This window comes from Grampus griseus, assembly GCF_964374135.1.
Source record: "Grampus griseus genome assembly, chromosome: 3".
Classification (NCBI taxonomy): domain Eukaryota; kingdom Metazoa; phylum Chordata; class Mammalia; order Artiodactyla; family Delphinidae; genus Grampus; species Grampus griseus.
The window spans coordinates 167,606,987-167,624,367 of NC_139019.1; the positions used below are offsets into that span (position 1 = coordinate 167,606,987).

Below are 17,381 nucleotides of genomic sequence, written 5' to 3' on the forward strand. Positions count from 1 at the left end.
GTCCCCTCCTCCAAGAAGCCTTCCCTGACCCCCCAAGAAGCTGAGTTCTTCTCCACTGGGGAAGGCACTCCATGGGGCTACAAGCTTTGGTGCTGGACTCTGTCCCCCACCCCCACCCCAGCATGGAAGATTCTAGAAGTGGGACTCCAGCTGCCAGCATAGAGATGGACTCACAGGGAGGGTTTGGTGAATAAATGCACAGCCAAAAGTGGACTGAGGATCAGGCCCACATATCTGGGGTGGGGGGGCCCCTCTGTCCTCAATTTTCCTCTACTACCAAGTGGGTGTGACAGGGAAAGATCCCTGTTCACCAGCTGGCCTTGACCCTGAGGGAGCCCAGGGCAGGAGGCTGTTGTGTTCCTGTTGCAGGAGGACATGCCCTCGGGTTACTTACCCCAAGTTCATGCTGCCCCACAGACTGAAAAACTTAGTAAATACTATTGAGAAATCTGGGGCAGTACCAGGGAGTGGGGAGCCCATGGGGAGTGGAGGGCTGGGCTGATGAGGGAGAAAGGCGGGAGCTAGATAAAAGGCAGCCTCCAGCAAGCTCTGCTCACTCCTCCCCCTGCCCCTCTGTCTCTCTGTCCCTCCATCCCTCTGTCCCTTCACTGTCCTGGCACCATGCATCCTACCTCGGGTCCCAGTCTGCTGCTGCTGCTGGCCAGTCTCCCCCTGGCCCTGGGGGACCCCATGTGAGTAGTCACAGCCCGACCCCAAACAAGGCTGCTTCTGAGATAGGAGTGGGCATTTGTGGGTACAGGTCCCTGCAAGTTTAGGGCGCATGCGCGGTGTTGGGTGATTCTGTGGACGGGAAGTTTGGACTTCATACGATCTGGGAGTTTGTAGTTTCAGGATTTAAGGGTTTAGGGATTTCGTATGGGTGTATGTGAATGAGGAGGTGGAGTTGGCTGTATTTATAGGTCTGGGGTGCTAGAGGTTTAGGGAGAAGTTTAGGGTGTTCCAGGGTTGGGTGTTTAGAGACTTGGGGTGTTTAAAGATTTAGGGGTCAGGGCTCCCAGAGTTGGTGGTTTTGATTTGAAGGTTCAGGAGTTGATGGGATTTGAAGCCCCTGAGCTGTCTGCCGGTCACCAGATCCCCTGTGGGAACAGGGGCTGGGGCAGAGCGCTAACCGGATAGGGCTGGCATCTCGGGCTCCAGGCATGACAGCTCCATGCCCTGTGCTCCCCTCTGGCAGGTATTCCATGATCACCCCCAACATCCTGCGTCTGGAGAGCGAGGAGACGGTGGTGCTGGAGGCCCACGAAGGGGAAGGGAATATACCAGTCGCCGTCACTGTCCACGACTTCCCGTCCAAGAAACAAGTGCTGTCCAGCGAAAACACCGAGCTGAACAGTGCCAATGGCTACCTGGGCACCGTCACCATAAAGGTGGGCACGCACGGGGAGCCCAGCCCCGCTGACACCCCACCCCCTCTTTGAGCGCTCCGGCTGCTGAGCCCCTCCTCCCTCTCTGAGCCCCACCCACGCTATCTGAGCCCGGCCCCTTCTGTCTGAGTCTCCTCCCCATTCTGAGCCCCTCCCCTCTCTGAATCTCCGCCCCTTTTGAGTCCCTCCCTTTGCTGAGCCCCTCCCGCTGCTTCTTCCAGTGCTTTCTCTGAGGTGCCTCCACCTTTTTTTTTAAACTTTTTATTTTATATTGGGGTAGAGTTGATTAACAATGCTGTGATAATTTCAGGTGTACAGCAAAGTGATTCAGTGATACATATACCTGTATATATTCTTTTTCAAGTTCTTTTCCCATTTAGGTTGTTACATAATATTGACCAGAGTTCCCTGTGCTATACATAGCCCCCTTATCTCTCTCAACTCCACCCCCTTCCAAGCAGGACCATCTCTGAGCCCCCCCCCCATTTCTGAGCCCCTCCTCTCCAAGCCCCTCCCCCTCTAAGCCCTCTCTCCCTTCAGAGCCCCTCCCCTCTCTGAGTCTCCTCCTCTTTCGGAGTCCCCTTCCCGTTCTGAGCTCTCCCTCTTCTGAGCCCACTGTCTGATTCCCCCTTCCCATCCTTCCCTCTGACTCCCACCCGCTCTCTTGCCCTTGCCCTCTCTCCAAGTACCCTTTTTTTCCCCAGACTTTGGCAAACAAGGGAGACCAGGAGTGATGGGCAGGCTCTGTTGTGAAGAGGGGCAGGTGTGGATCCAGCCAAAGACAAGGGGCCCTAGAGCAGACGCCTAATAATCCCCTGTTCATGCCCAGATCCCGGCCAGCAAGGAGTTAAAATCAGAGAAGGGGCACAAATTCGTGACTGTCCAGGCGGCCTTCGGGAACGTCCTGGTGGAGAAGGTGGTGCTGATAAGCCTTCAGAGTGGGTACCTCTTCATCCAGACGGACAAGACCATCTACACCCCAGGCTCCACGGGTAAGGGTCTGGGGGTGGCTGGAGAGGGCCGGGGGCAGGGCTGGGGGGAGGGGCAGGGCCTCACCCAGCTCTCCCTTTCTCTCCCGCCTCGTCTCAGTCCTCTATCGGATCTTTACCGTTGACCACAAGCTGCTGCCCGTGGGCCAGACAGTTATCGTCAGCATTGAGGTACCAGCCAACCGGGGCCCCAGACCTACCCGGGGCAGAGACTCGGGGAGAGACAAAGAGATAGAGACAGAGAAAGGAGACACCGGCAAAAGCCCAGCAGCAGAGACCTAAAGGCAAAGAAATATGTAGAGGCACACAGATGGGGAGAGGGGGCGGGGCCCGGGGAGACTACGTAGAGAGATGCTTGCGCCCGTGGATTCTGGGTCCCGATAAACCCCTGGTCACTGTTTGACTCTGGGCAGGTCACTTCACCTTTCCAAGTCTCCTTTTCCTCATCTGAAGATTGGGATAATGACAGACGCTAATTCTATGTAGTCTGTTCCGGCTAGTGCCGCCAGAGGGCGCTTGTGAGCACCCCCTCCTCTGCCCGCAGCGCTCCAGGGCTCCCACCTCCCTCGAGGTAAAAGCCCAAGTCCTCCCCGCTGCCCACTAGGCCTGGCCCTACCTACCCCGTCCCCTCCCTGCCCTCCCCTCCTCCCTGTCTCCCCCTCGCTCACTCTGCTCCAGCCACACCGGCCTCCTTACTGTTCCTCCAACAGCCCAGGCACAGTCTGCCCCAGGGCCTTTGCACAGCCTATTCCCCCTACCCAAAAAACCCTCTTCCTCCAAATTTCCGCACAACTTGCTCCATCACCTCCTTCAAGTCTTTGCTTAAATATCCCCAGTGTCCCAGTTTTACAGTGAGACCTCTCTGAGCGCCCCATAAAATTGCAACACCCAGGGCTTCCCTGGTGGCGCAGTGGTTGAGAGTCCGCCTGCCGATGCAGGGGACACGGGTTCGTGTCCCGGTCTGGGAAGATCCCACATGCCGCGGAGCGGCTGGGCCCGTGAGCCATGGCCGCTGAGCCTGCGCGTCCAGAGCCTGTGCTCTGCAACGGTAGAGGCCACAACAGTGAGAGGCCCGCGTACCGCAAAAAAAAAAAAAAAAAAATTGCAACACCCCCTCTCTCACCCGCCCCCCCAACCCCCCCCCCCCCCAAACACACACAGACACTCCACTCTCATTTTCCCTTCCTCCACTCTTATTTTCCTTCCGGGCCATCTCCCTTTAGCATCTTCTAAATTGGATTTATTCATTTGTTAATTGCACCTTCTCCCAACATCCTTTGAACTTAAATTCCAAACGGAAAGGAATTATCTGTTGACGCCATGCTTGCCAGGTAGTAGGGTAAATAAAAACTTACTGGAAGAAGGGTGAGAGGGAAGGAGAGGGGAGAAAGAAGCAGGGAGCGATGGGCAGGGAAAAACAAGTGTAGGAGGAACGGAGAGAGAAGGAAGGGAAGGAATGGAGTATGTGCTCCTCACGGGGTCTTTGTGAGTATGTACTGAGATCACACAGACCTAACAGGGACCAGGTTCTGAAGGCTGTGAGCTGGCTTTAGGGATTGTGGGATATGCGGGGAACAGAGAACACAACACACACCTCCTCTAAAGGCACAGAGCTGCCCGGCTCCCATGAAATGTCACCTTGTGCCAACAGGAGCACGTTATCCACAATTACCCCAATTTCCAAGAGAAGCCGGAACACCAGATTCCTATGTGATGTCTCCCGTTGTTTAACTGTTGGCAACGAATGAAATCATATGTGTGTTAGGTCAAGCCATGCGACATTGCTATGCTTTAGGTCAAAAAAGGCAAATGTGGGCAATTATGTGTGATTTATACAAATCAGATGCTTAGTGCAGGGCCCTGCACAAAAGTAGGTGATAAACGCTAGTTTTTTTTAGTCTTCAGAGAGACACTGATCACCATACCAAACCAGCGACATAGGAGCTATAATTATCTCCGTTTTCTAGATGTGCACCCTGAGCACAGAGAGGTTAAGTAACTTGCCCACGTCACACAGCTTGTAAGTGGCACAGTGGGGATTTGAACCCAGGCTGACTGGCTCAGGTGCATGTTCTTAACCACTGCCCCTGTAGACACGACACTGTCCAGACACAGAGAGGGAGGGGAGAGCCAAAGGGCTAAGCCTGGTCTCTGAAGAGCCATTTCTCTCCCTGTCTCCCCACAGACCCCCGATGGCATTCCCATCAAGCGGGACTCCCTGTCTTCTCACAACCAGTTTGGCATCTTGCCCTTGTCTTGGAACATCCCAGAGCTGGTCAAGTATGTCACGCTTTCCAGGAGGGGGTTCAGGGCTCCCCTGCCCCAGAAGAGGGAGTGGGGGGCTGCTAGGTCTGGTCAGATCACTAGCCTGCTTTCGCCACAGCATGGGGCAGTGGAAGATCAAAGCCCACTACGAAGATTCTCCGCAGCAGGTCTTCTCTGCCGAGTTTGAGGTGAAGGAATACGGTAAGGGGAGCAGGGAGCCGCAGGTGGGAGCGTGGGGAAGGAGGGGGGAGCACATAATTCTGGGCCCAGTGCTGGCTCATTGCCCACCACGACCTGTTCCCCCAGTGCTGCCCAGTTTTGAGGTCCAAGTGGAGCCTGAAGAGAAATTCTACTACATCGATGACCCAAACGGCCTGAAAGTCAACATCATTGCCAGGTGAGGGACAGGGGAGGGACCAGCTGGGGGGGAGGGGCTCAGCCACAGCCCACAGGAGTTTGGAGGGGGGAGAATCTGAGGCTCTCCCGCCTCACAGGTTCCTGTACGGGGAGAATGTGGACGGGACGGCTTTCGTCATCTTTGGAGTCCAGGACGACGACCGGAGGATTTCATTGGCCCACTCCCTCACCCGTGTTCCGGTACCTGACAGAGGCCCCCTCTACGTCTCTTCCACTCTTGTCCCCATCAGCGCCCCTCCCGCACCTGAGCCCCCCTCCCCACCCCAACCCCCGCCTCCGCTGAGCCTTCACTGTCTCCCCCAGATCACTGACGGTACTGGGGAGGCCAAACTGCAACGACAGGTCTTGCTGAACGGGGTACAGCCCTCCCAAGCCGACGCCCTGGTGGGCAAGTCCTTATATGTGTCTGTCACCGTCATCCTGCACTCAGGTGAGGCCAGGCTGAGGGCAGGGGCCCAGCACCACTGTACAGTCCAGTCTGAGATGGGAGGCCCAGTATGAAGGCAGAGTCCAATCTGAGGGGGGAGGCCTGGTCCTGAGGAGTGGCCCAGGAGCCCACCCTCACGATTGGCCCCCCTCAGGCAGCGACATGGTGGAGGCAGAGCGTACCGGGATCCCCATCGTGACCTCCCCCTACCAGATCCACTTCACCAAGACCCCCAGGTTCTTCAAACCCGCCATGCCCTTCGACCTCATGGTGAGACCCAGGGCGGGGCTGCAAACCCCCTCCACCGCTCCTGAGCTTGACCATGCCTCTAGGTCTGCCTGAACCCCCTCCACCTGGCCTGCACCCACAGGTGTTCGTGACGAACCCCGACGGCTCCCCTGCCCGCCACATCCCGGTGGTGACCCAGGGCACCAACGTGCAGTCCTTGACCCAGGAGGACGGTGTGGCCAAGCTGAGCATCAACACACTCAACGACCGGCAGCCCCTGACCATCACCGTGAGTCCGGGCCGGCCTCGCGACCCCACACCAGGAGACAGGGGGCTTGATTTTATAGAGCAGGGTCCTGACGTTTGCACAAAGGGATCCTGTCCTGGGCATCCGGGGGGTCCTTTCATTTGCATAAAGGGATGTACCATCCACAGAGAGATGTTTTCATTTACATAGAAGGGCTCTTTTTTTACTTTATTTTATTGAAGCATAGTTGATTTACAATGTTGTGTTAATTTCCGCTGCACAGCAAAGTGACTCAGTTATATATATATATATATGACTGTATATATATATATTTATATAACTGTATATATATATATATATGTATATACCTTCTTTTTCATATTCTTTTCCATTATGGTTTATCACAGGATACTGTATCTAGTTCCCTGTGCTATACAGTAGGACCTTGGTGTTTATCCATCCTACATATATACGGTAGTTTGCATGCATAGAAGGGTTCTCATCTGCACAGCAGGGTCCTACCTTCTGCCTAGACGTCTTATAAGGACCCTTGCAATGGCATTGCGCCCACCTGGATAATCCCATCTCTTCCCCATTTCCTCAAGATCCTTAACCTAATCTCATCTGCAAAGTCTCTCTTGCCACATAAAATACCATGTTCCCTGGTCCCAGGGATATGGGTGTAGACATCTCTGGGGGGCCAGCATGCATCCATCTTTCCTCGCCCAGGTACGCACGCGGAAGGAGAATATCCCAGAGGCGCGACAGGCGACTAGGACCATGCAGGCCCTACCCTACAACACCCAGGGCAACTCCAACAACTACCTGCACCTCTCTGTGCCCCGAGTGGAGCTCAGGCCTGGGGAGACTCTCAATGTCAACTTCCACCTGCGCACGGACCCCAGCCACCAAGCCAAGATCCACTACTACACTTACTTGGTCTGTGGCTTCCTAGAACACCCAGCACCCCCGGGAGCCCTCCACCATCCCGGCTGCCCCCGCCATCCTCCCTCTTACCTTTCCGATACTTATACCGACCTGTTCTCCCCAGGTCATGAACAAGGGGAAGTTGTTGAAGGTGGGGCGGCAGGTGCGAGAGCCCGGCCAGGACCTGGTGGTGTTGCCCATGACCATCACACCGGACTTCATCCCTTCCTTCCGCCTGGTGGCCTATTACACGCTGATCACCAGCAACAACCAGTGGGAGGTGGTGGCCGACTCCGTGTGGGTGGATGTCAAGGACTCATGTGTGGGCACGGTAAGCTTTGTGGCATCTCTCTGTGCCCATCTGGGGACTCTCCACCTGGCTGTCACTCTCCCCATCTTGGGCCCTCTGGCTCTGTCTCTCTCCAACTCCTTTTTAAAATTTGAAAATTTATTTTATTTATTTATTTATTTTGGCTGTGTTGGGTCTTCGTTGCTGCACTCGGGCTTTTCTCTAGTTGCAAGCGGGGGCTACTCTTCGCTGCGGTGCGCGGGCTTCTCATTGCGGTGGCTTCTCTTGTTGCAGAGCATGGGCTTTAGGCGCGTGGGCTTCAGTAGTTGTGGCACATGGGCTCAGTAGTTGTGGCACATGGGCTTAGTTGATCCGCGGCACGTGGGATCTTCCCGGACCAGGGCTCGAACCAGTGTCCCCTGCACTGGCAAGCGGATTCTCAACCACTGCGCCACCAGGGAAGACCTCTCTCCAACCTTCTGAATCTGTTCCTCTCCTCCATTTGCAGGGTTCCTGCCTCTCTCTTCTTCTTTTCTTCCCTTTATGTTTCAGTCTCAGTATCCTTTTTTTCTTCCAGTTTTATTGAGATGTAATTGACACACAGCACTAACTTTAAAGTGTAGAGCATAATGATTTGACTTACGTACATCGTGAAATGATCACAGTACGTTGAGTGAACATCCATCATCTCATAGAGGTACAGAATTAAAGAAATAGAAAAAATAATCTTTTCCCTTGTGGTGAGAACTCAGGGTTTCCTCTAATGACTTTCATATATAACGTACAGCAGCGTTAATTATATATATTTGCATCTTGTACATTACACCCCCGGTACTTATTCATCTTACAACTGGAAGTTGTAATTCAGTTCCCCCTCCACTTACCTCTGGTAACCACAAATCTAATCTCATTTTCTGAGTCTGTTTGTTTGTCGTGAAGTACCACTGACCTACATCACTATGTTAGTTCCTGATCTACAACATAGTGATTCGATATTTCTCTATGTTTCAGAGTGTTCACCACGATGAGTCTAATGAGTGACCGTGTGTCACCATACAGAGATACTACGTGGTTATTGACTTTCATCCCCAAGACTCATTTATTTTGTAACTGGAAGCTTGTACTCAGTATCTCTCTTGCTCCTGGCTTTCTCTCTTTTCTTGACTTTCTGCCTGAGGCCGGTTCTGCCTGCCTCCCTTCCTCTCTCTCTCCTTTCAGTCCAGCCCAGGACCTCCTTTGTCTTTGGCTTCCAGAGACCAGGGCCTCGCAGGGCTGACTTCTCCCTCCCTCCCCTCCAAACGTCCCCCCACCCAACCCCACCCCTGACCATAGCTGGTGGTGAAAAATGGCGGGAAGGAAGAGAAGCACCATAGGCCTGGGCAACAGATAACCCTGAAGATCGAGGCTGACCAGGGGTCCCGAGTGGGGCTGGTGGCCGTGGACAAGGGCGTGTTTGTGCTGAATAAGAAGAACAAATTGACCCAGAGTAAGGTATGCCCCCGCGTCACTGAGGTTGGTTTAGAGACGGCGTTGGGTTGAGGTGGGAATGGTGCTGGGGGGAACAAATGGGTCTGAGTGTGGGTTAAGTGTAGAGGTCCAAATGGACGCAGATACGGGGATGGGTTGAAGTCAAGTTGACGATGAGAATGTGGATGGACAAGGGTCCAAGCTGGGGATGGTCCCGGGGATGGACACAGCTCCAGGTCTAACTCCAGATGGTCCACCATGGCCGGCCAGCCTGGGGACCAGGATGAGGATGGATGGGGTGGGGTTGGATGGACGTGTTGGCCAATCGGTGGAGGCACGGCTGACCCGATCTCGCCACACTCTCGGCCTCCACTCCCCACTGCAGATCTGGGACATAGTGGAGAAGGCAGACATTGGCTGTACCCCAGGCAGTGGAAGGGACTATGCCGGCGTCTTCACGGATGCAGGGCTGGCCCTCAAGACCAGCAAAGGCCTACAGACCAACCAGAGGGCAGGTGAGGATGCAGCCAGCAGCAGGGCTAGGGAGGGGCAGGGCTTCCACCTCCCAGAGACTGAGAACAGGTTAAGGGCAGCGCTCTGGGATGGGGGTGGGGGTATTGAAGTCCCGCCTCCGCCACCATCTGGCGTATTATTTCTTTCGGAGCCTCAGTCTTTACATCTGTCACATGGGAGCAATAACACCCCGACCTCACGGGGGGCCACTGTGGGGAGGAAACCAAGGACACACAGTAGATGCCTAATCCTTCTGGTTCCCGGTCCACCTGCCCGTAGATCCTGAGTGCCCGAAACCAGCCCCCCGCCGACGCCGCTCAGTGCAGCTCATGGAAAAGAGGATGGATAAAGGTGGGAGCCCTCCGTCGGCGCTCGCCCACCGCTTCCCACCCGAGATCCAGCCCCTACGGGATCCCAGACGGAGAGGGAGGGGGAGGGCCTGGCCGTGGGGAAGTTCTCCCTGGGGTCTGTCCTGAGTGCCTCCTGCTTCGAGGCTGAGGGCGCGCGGGGCGGGGGATCTGTGCTCCCACAGCCGGTCAGTACAACAAGGAGCTGCGCAAGTGCTGTGAGGACGGCATGCGGGACAACCCCATGAAGTTCCCGTGCCAGCGCCGGGCCCAGTTCATCCTGCAAGGCGACGCATGCGTGAAGGCCTTCCTGGACTGCTGTGAATACATCGCCCAGCTGCGGCTACAGCACAGCCGCGACGGGACCCTGGAGCTGGCCAGGAGTGAGTCGAGTGGCAGGGAGGAGGCCCCTGTCCAAGGGAGGAGGAGGTGCCTGTCCAAGGGGGAGGTGCCTGTCCAAGGGGGGAGGAGGTGCCTGTCCAAGGGGGGAGGAGGTGCCTGTCCAAGGGGGGGGAGGTGCCTATCCAAGGGGGATGGTGCCTGTCCAAGGGGGGAGGAGGTGCCTGTCCAAGGAGGGAGGTGCCTGTCCAAGGAGGGAGGTGCTTATCCGAGGAGAGAGGAGGTGCCTGTCGGAGGAAGAAAGAAACCTTCAGATGAGGAGCTAGGTGATTCAGGTCTGAGGGAAGAAGGACCCAGTCCAATGGGGGACTAGGTCCTTCTTCCCTTGCCTGGAAGGCTCATCCTGAGGCAAAGGAACTTCCTGCCTGGGAGGGTCATCCTGGCCCTGGCCCTGTCACTCTGAAGTTTGACCTTAGCAGTGCCCAGGACATCCGTGGTCTGAGGGCACGTTCTAGATGATAGGGCTGGTCACACTAGTTGCCAATGGGAAGACTAAGATGGGTTCTAGCCTTGCCTTCACCAAAGAAAACTAATTCATGTTGCCTTCCAAAGAGAAGTGCCTAACTTACGCCTAATCGATGTTCGTCCATTCATTCATTCATTCAGTTCTGGATGTACACACTTGAAACTTTATATCTCAGGCCAAGTCAGTCTTAAGCAAAGCCAAGAGAAAATTCTCTTAGAAGCCCATTGCAAGCAAAACCAGAATGGTCTCCACCACAAAGTGGCATTTACAGAAATAACAAGAGTCCCCACTGCCATCTGCTGAGAGGCAGAGGACCCCGGTGTGAACTGATCCCTCCTTTTTTTAAACATCTTTTAATATGTCTCAACTAAGAGAAGGACTTTTCTGCCAGGATGCGCTTTGTCAAAACTGAATGTTTGCAGACACCTCTCAATGGCCTCCATTGCCAAAGGGGTCAAGTAGGTCTAAATCCCTTTATCTGGAAAGCTAGCAACTCCTCCACCCCTCCCCCGCTCCAAAGACACAAAGATTCCCAACACGCGTGAACAAAGACTTCTACCTTCAGTCTCTTTGCAAATTGCAATAACTAGACGTGGTGCTGTCTGCTCCAGTGACCCAAGACTTTTCTTTCGCAAAGAGGAAATTTGGACAAAACTTCTGATTTACTGGGGTATAATTTACGCACACGGGTGTTTTGTGTTTTTTTTTTTTCCAGCATTGTGTCATTTCTGTAGCCAATTGGGGTGAGACAGAGGGTTGATTAAAAGTTAGTACCCCAAGGGCACTTTGATGGGTGGATTTGGGCATCTCTGGAATTCCACCTACTTTGTCGTTAGGCAGACCCAGAACCAAATTAAAATCTGTGCATCGTTTTTTGAGGAAAGCCCAGCCAGGGTTGAACTCTATTCCAGCCCAGCTTCGTTTAGGTGCAGACGGGGTCAAGCTGGCATTTAAAGGCCACCATCTCTTCAGCAATCTCCACCAGGTCTGGGGAAATCTCTCAGCTCACCCCGTTGCTTTCAGGATGGACGTAACCATCAGACACAGCAGGCACGGTGCTTGGGGGCCAATGATGCTTTTAGAGGCTGATTCATGCAAATGTTTTCATTCCCTTGGAAATCAAAGACAGGAAAAAAAAATCAATGCAGTTCAGCCTGGCTTATTTTCACCTTTCTACCAACAGAATTGTAAAATACGATTTTTAATTTTTTTTATGGAGAAAGGAGCCCCCAGAAGCAAATGTGCCTAGGGTCCCCGGAAGTGATCACGTGACCCTGGGTGTGTCGCTGCTAGGAATCCCTCCAGGGTATTATAGAGATAAATATCTAAAAGGGGACAGTGGGGAAAGTGGGTCTGTTTTAACTCCCACCCCCCCCCCCCCCGCAGGTGACCTGGATGAGGAAATAATCCCGGAGGAGGACATCATTTCCCGAAGCCAGTTCCCAGAGAGCTGGCTGTGGACCATTGTTGAGGACCTTAAAATCGCAGACAAAAATGGGTAAGGCTGGGATGCTCCCACTTCCACCCACCCCCAGGCCAGCCCCTATCATCACCCCAGACTGGACGTTGAGTTTGCACGCACCTCAATGCCCCCTCTTTTCTGGAATCATTGTGGAATCACGCAACCTAGCCTAGAAGAGTTGGGGCTACCTACACGTGCCCACCCGCCAGCCCCACTCCAACCCTGTCCCTTGGGGCCCCTCCCTACCAGCTCTCCCCCTCCACCATGCTAGGTATCTTCTAATGCCTCCCCTCCCCCATCCAGAATCTCCACGAAGCTCATGAACGTGTTTTTGAAAGACTCCATCACCACTTGGGAGATTTTGGCTGTGAGCCTGTCAGACAAGAAAGGTGAGAGAGGATGGTGGTCTGGTCCTCAGGAGGCCGGGACCCCAGACCGCCCCGGGCATTTTCTCATTCAATCCTGACAGATCCTTTGTTTCCTGGTGGCTGACACTTTCCTCTGGTTCCTGGAGAGGCAATAGAGGGTAGAATGTGAGTGACATGGTGCTTTTTGTAAATAGATTTTAGTTTTAGTGCAGTTTTGGTTCAGAGCAAAATTGAGAGGATGGTGCAGAGATTTCCCATATACCCCTTTCCCCACCACAGACACAGTCTCCCTCACCATCAACATCCCCCACCAGCATGGTGCATTTGTAACAATCGAAGGATGCATGGATACGTCATGATCACTGCAAGTTCTTAGCTGAGGTCAGGGTTCACTCTTGGTTTCGTACGTTCTATGGGTTTGGACAAATGTATAATGACATGTATTCACCATCATAGTATCATACAGAATGATTTATAGCAACAAAAACTTTGCAGGGGTGATGTTGCCATGATACTGGGTAAAGCAGTGAAGAAAAAATAGGGCTTCCCTGGTGGCGCAGTGGTTGAGAGTCCGCCTGCCGATGCAGGGAACGTGGGTTCGTGCCCCGGTCCGGGAAGATCCCACATGCCGTCCGGAGCCTGTGCTCCGCAGCGGGAGAGGCTGCAACAGTGAGAGGCCCGTGTACCGCAAAAAAAAAAAAAAAAAAAAAAAAAAAAACAGGTCAACAAAGAAAAACTAAAAGAGGAAGCGGGATGAAATGAGTGATTGAAACATTGGTGGTTAGATTGTGAAACACGACAAAAAAAGGTGTATGTGTACACCCCCTGCCCTCCCGCCCCACCGCCACCAAGGGCTGGGTGTGAGACCCTGACACACCCTAGCCAAATACGGATGACTTACAGCAGGTCTGAGAATGGGGCAAGGAGAGTGAGGCACTGACTTTGAATGCAAAATTAAGTGGGTGCCAAAACACTCAGTCATCAAGATAAATCATATTTTCATGCAATAGGTTTTTTGGAAAAAAATCAAAATGAATGCAAAAAAAACATGTTGTACAAAATATCCAGATTTTAAATATAAACCAGCAGTGTGCCAAGCCATAATGGGGTTTGAGGTAAAAGGAAAGATGTGTCCCATGTGCATGTTTTATGTATATTCTAAAGGTTAATTTTTTCCAGAGCATTAAAGAGGTTGAAAAACTATTGAAAACACTAAAACATTTTAAAACTAGGTGTATTAAAACTCACAACATTAAGTGTATTTTATTTATAGCAAACTCAGAACTTAATATACTCTAGTATAAGTTTGTTTGGTTGTAATTTATCATAAATTTTACTTTATTGTCATTTTACTTTCCTGGCTTCAAGATTTTCAAAATCTGCTTCTTTGTCTATCTTGCTTCTAATGCAAGGTATTGCAATTTTCTGCTAATTTCTCTTGAACAAGTGATGATGGCAGATGAAATCATATGCACAGAGCACATAGTTTTCCTTCTGCCTGAGACTCCAAAGCCACTCAGCACTGTTCTAGTTTGGGGCCCCCATCCCTGTTTCAAATCAGAGCATCTGCATATTTGCCTGTTGTACATTTCCATATATCGAGATTCTGTGTGAGGTTCCCTTTACCTAAAAAAAAGTTCCTGCAGCTTGAAAAAAAAAAAAAGTTGAAAACCACAGTTAGATCCTTGCCCCTCAAAGCCTATTCCCTGGGCCAGCAATCTGGTAACGTAGGTTTACCAGGGAGTTTGTTAGACATTCAGAACCTTAGTCACTCCTAACCTGCTCGGTCAGAATGTGCATTTTGTCACTGGAAACATCTCCTGATCCCCAGGAGATTTGTATGGACATGAATGTCGGAAGAGTTCTTCCCTGCACCAGCATTTCTCAATCTCATCACTGATGTCATTCTGGGCTGGGTCATTCTTTGTGGCAGGGGACTGTCCTGTGCAATGTAAGATGTTGGGTATCTTCATGGCTTCTACCTGCTAGATTCCAGTAGCAACCCATCTCCCTGGTTGTGACATCCAAAATGTCCCCAGATATTACCAAATGTCCCCGGAGGGGGCGGGCAGAATCCCTGTGGTTTTTAGATCTTGCCTGTGATGTCTTTTCAACATCATTAACTCTCTACATATTACCTCATTTAATGCTCACAACTACCCTATAAGGTTGGTACTATGATTCTCCTACAACTGAGAACACTGAAGCCAGGGAAAGAAGGTGACTTGCCCAGGATCACAAGTGAATGAAACTTTCAGGAATCCAAACTTCAGAATAAAGACTGAAGCATGATAACCAATAGAACTTGAAATTTTTAGACTTGTGAGCTGTTAGGAATTAAAGAGTCAGTAAGGTTAAAAGCAAGGAGCTTCCCAAGCCCAAGTGTCTGTGTCCAAATCGCAGGTCCTCCTCGGGGCAGCTGTGTGGCCTTCGTCAAGTTACCCAGCCTCTCTGTGCTCATCCGTAAAAGGGGCACAATAGAAATAGTACCTATTCAAAGTGTTGGGATTTTATAATAGTGATAATAGTACCTGACACATTGTAAATGTTCAATGAGTGTGAGCTATTATTTTTATTATTGGAGTCGAACGTACTTTAGGGATCAAAGGGTAAATGCCTTTCAGAGATGCATAGACGCTCCCTTAAATGACACAAAGCAGGCATCAGAAGTCATTTCTTTCTTTCTTTCTCTTTTTTAATTGAAGTATAGTTGATTTACAGTGTTGTGTTAGTTTCTGGCGTAGCCATGTCTTTTTAAAAAAATATTTATTTATTTATTTACTTTTTGGCTGCGTGGGGTCTTAGTTGCAGCGCGGGCTCTTCGTTTTGGCGTGAGGGCTTCTCTCTAGTTGTGTTGTACTGGCTCCAGAGCACGTGGGCTCTCTAGTTGTGGCTTGCATGCTCAGTAGTTGTGGGTCACGGGCTTAGTTGCCCTGTGGCGTGGGGGATCTTAGTTCCCAGACCAGGGATTGAACTCACGTCCCCTGCATTGGAGGGCGGATTCTTAACCACTGGACCACCAGCGAAGTCCCTCATTTCTTTTTAACAAAGAGATTTTTTAAAAATGTATTAGGTTTTCAGAAACAATTGAGCAAAAAGTATAGAGGGGTGCCACGTACCCCTCTCTCCCCCAGATTCCCCTATTGTTAACATCTTGCATTAGTGTGGTACGTTTGTTATAGTGGATGGGCCAATACTGATACCTTATTATGAACTGAAGTCCATAGTTGACATTAGGATTCACTCTTGGTGTTGTACATTCTATGGATTTGGATAAATACATCATGACTTGTAGCCACTGTCACAGTATCACACAGAATAATTGTTTCACTGCCTTGAAGTGACAGGAATTGTGTATCATAAGTCATTCCTTTTTTGGTTCTCTTTCCATTCTTCCTTCCATCTCATTCAAGGAGAAAAGCTAAGTCTAGTGCAAGGATGTCTTCACCTTGTCTCTACTTCTTGTTTAACTCCTTTTTTAAACGAAGAGAGAGTGGTCTAGCTTTCTGCGGGCAACACAAGCTAACTAGTATTTAACAAAATCATTTTGTTTTCCTTGAGGTAACCTGTTTATAGCACAAGAACCTGGGTTCTCATGCACCGTAGTAAATTAAATTTGAGTTTAAAAATGTGAATAGTAAGTAAGAAATGGTAAATTAAACCAGTGACTATAGCACCCGAGGGTGATGAGTAAATGACTGTAGATTGGGAAATAAGGATTTTGTTCAAGCCTCTGATTATTATTTTTTCTGCCATTGAAGAATACGGAAAATTATCAGATCTTTTTTTTTTTCTTTTTTGGCGGTGGTGCGTGGCTTATGGAATCTTAGTTCCCCAACCAGGGATTGAACCCTGGTCCAGTCAGGGATTGGCCCTCAGCAGTGAGAGCAGGGAGTCCTAACCACTGGACCGCCAGGGAATTCCCTCCAATCTTAATAGATTTCTTGGTGTAACATTATTATTAACGTGATAATGTTTTCACAAATTTCACTTGCATCAACACTTTGCTTACATTTAATCTGGTAACTGTTGTATCACAAGTAACCACTGTTTTTAAGCATCGTTTTGCTCAATGTTGTTAACAAAATTCAACTGAGTAAATTTGAAGATCTAATTGGGTTTGTTAAACAATTCATGAGCTGGGCAGCATCTTATCTGGCAAGGAGAGATACTCAGAGGAGTTGTACAAAATTAAAGGTTTTTATAGAATGAAGGGTAGGGCAAACAAGTCATCAGCAAGAGAAAAATGTCCTCATTGGAGGAAAGTAACAATTCAGGTAAGACAGTTTCTCATTGGCTGAGCTGCAGTGTTTTCATTGGCTGGGCTTGTTGCTGGGCAGGAAGAAAATCTTCCTTCCTCCTGCTGTAGTTAAGTTAATTGCACTTTCTGTTTGGGAGTGCAAACATCTTTTCCAGTTGGGGTCTGTAATTGAAGCTTCTTCCTGTTGGGATCTGTTGACATCTTCCTGTTTGGGATAACATCTTCCTGTTTGGGATAACTGAAGTCAGTGGTAGGGCATCAGAGCTCCCTCTACAGGCCTTCCCTTCTCCAATTTTAGTTGAGGTGTCCTTTCATTAATTTTTACAATGTAGATCAGCACTGTCCATTAGAAATATAATGCAAGCTGTGTATGTCATCTAAAATTTTCTGGTAGCCCCACAAAAAAGGAGTAGATTAAATCAATTTTAACACTTTATTTAATCCAAATATATCCAAAATATTATTATTTCAACATTTTGTAAAAATTTGCAAAACCACTACCACAGTAATCATGTTATAATAGCAAATCTATTAATATTTAAGAATAACCGATTAATATCTCAAATTTATTAATCAAGTTTTTTTTTTTGTTTTGCGGTACGCGGGCCTCTCACTGTTGCGGCCTCTCCCGTTGCGGAGCACAGGCTCCGGACGCGCAGGCTCAGCGGCCATGGCTCACGGGCCCAGCTGCTCCACGGCATGTGGGATCTTCCCGGACCGGGGCATGAACCCGTGTCCCCAGCATCGGCAGGTGGACTCTCAACCACTGTGCCACCAGGGAAGGCCCATGTATTTTATTTTTGTTTGTGCTAAGCCTTTGAAATCTGCCATGTATTTTATACTGACAGTGCATCTAAATTAGGATGCTAACTTTTCATTGAAAATACTCTGATCTGTATTTCGGGATCCATAAAATTTACAGTT

The 17,381-nt window shown here is 50.5% G+C and overlaps 1 protein-coding gene across 1 annotated transcript in view; it reads left to right on the forward strand.

The window, feature by feature from the left end:
• Positions 1-569: 569 nt before the first annotated feature.
• The window catches only part of C3 (complement C3), a 34,949-nt gene continuing 18,137 nt past the window's right edge, over positions 570-17,381 (forward strand). The window contains exons 1-19 of the mRNA XM_082650751.1: positions 570-692; positions 1,196-1,388; positions 2,215-2,377; positions 2,475-2,545; positions 4,560-4,654; positions 4,758-4,840; positions 4,946-5,036; positions 5,134-5,236; positions 5,360-5,486; positions 5,638-5,753; positions 5,854-6,000; positions 6,688-6,897; positions 7,010-7,216; positions 8,507-8,665; positions 9,027-9,156; positions 9,434-9,505; positions 9,687-9,884; positions 11,753-11,864; positions 12,132-12,217. Coding sequence (XP_082506877.1) covers positions 622-692; positions 1,196-1,388; positions 2,215-2,377; positions 2,475-2,545; positions 4,560-4,654; positions 4,758-4,840; positions 4,946-5,036; positions 5,134-5,236; positions 5,360-5,486; positions 5,638-5,753; positions 5,854-6,000; positions 6,688-6,897; positions 7,010-7,216; positions 8,507-8,665; positions 9,027-9,156; positions 9,434-9,505; positions 9,687-9,884; positions 11,753-11,864; positions 12,132-12,217 — 2,434 coding nt within the window. The 5' untranslated portion in view covers positions 570-621. The remainder of the gene's footprint in view (positions 693-1,195; positions 1,389-2,214; positions 2,378-2,474; positions 2,546-4,559; positions 4,655-4,757; positions 4,841-4,945; positions 5,037-5,133; positions 5,237-5,359; positions 5,487-5,637; positions 5,754-5,853; positions 6,001-6,687; positions 6,898-7,009; positions 7,217-8,506; positions 8,666-9,026; positions 9,157-9,433; positions 9,506-9,686; positions 9,885-11,752; positions 11,865-12,131; positions 12,218-17,381) is intronic.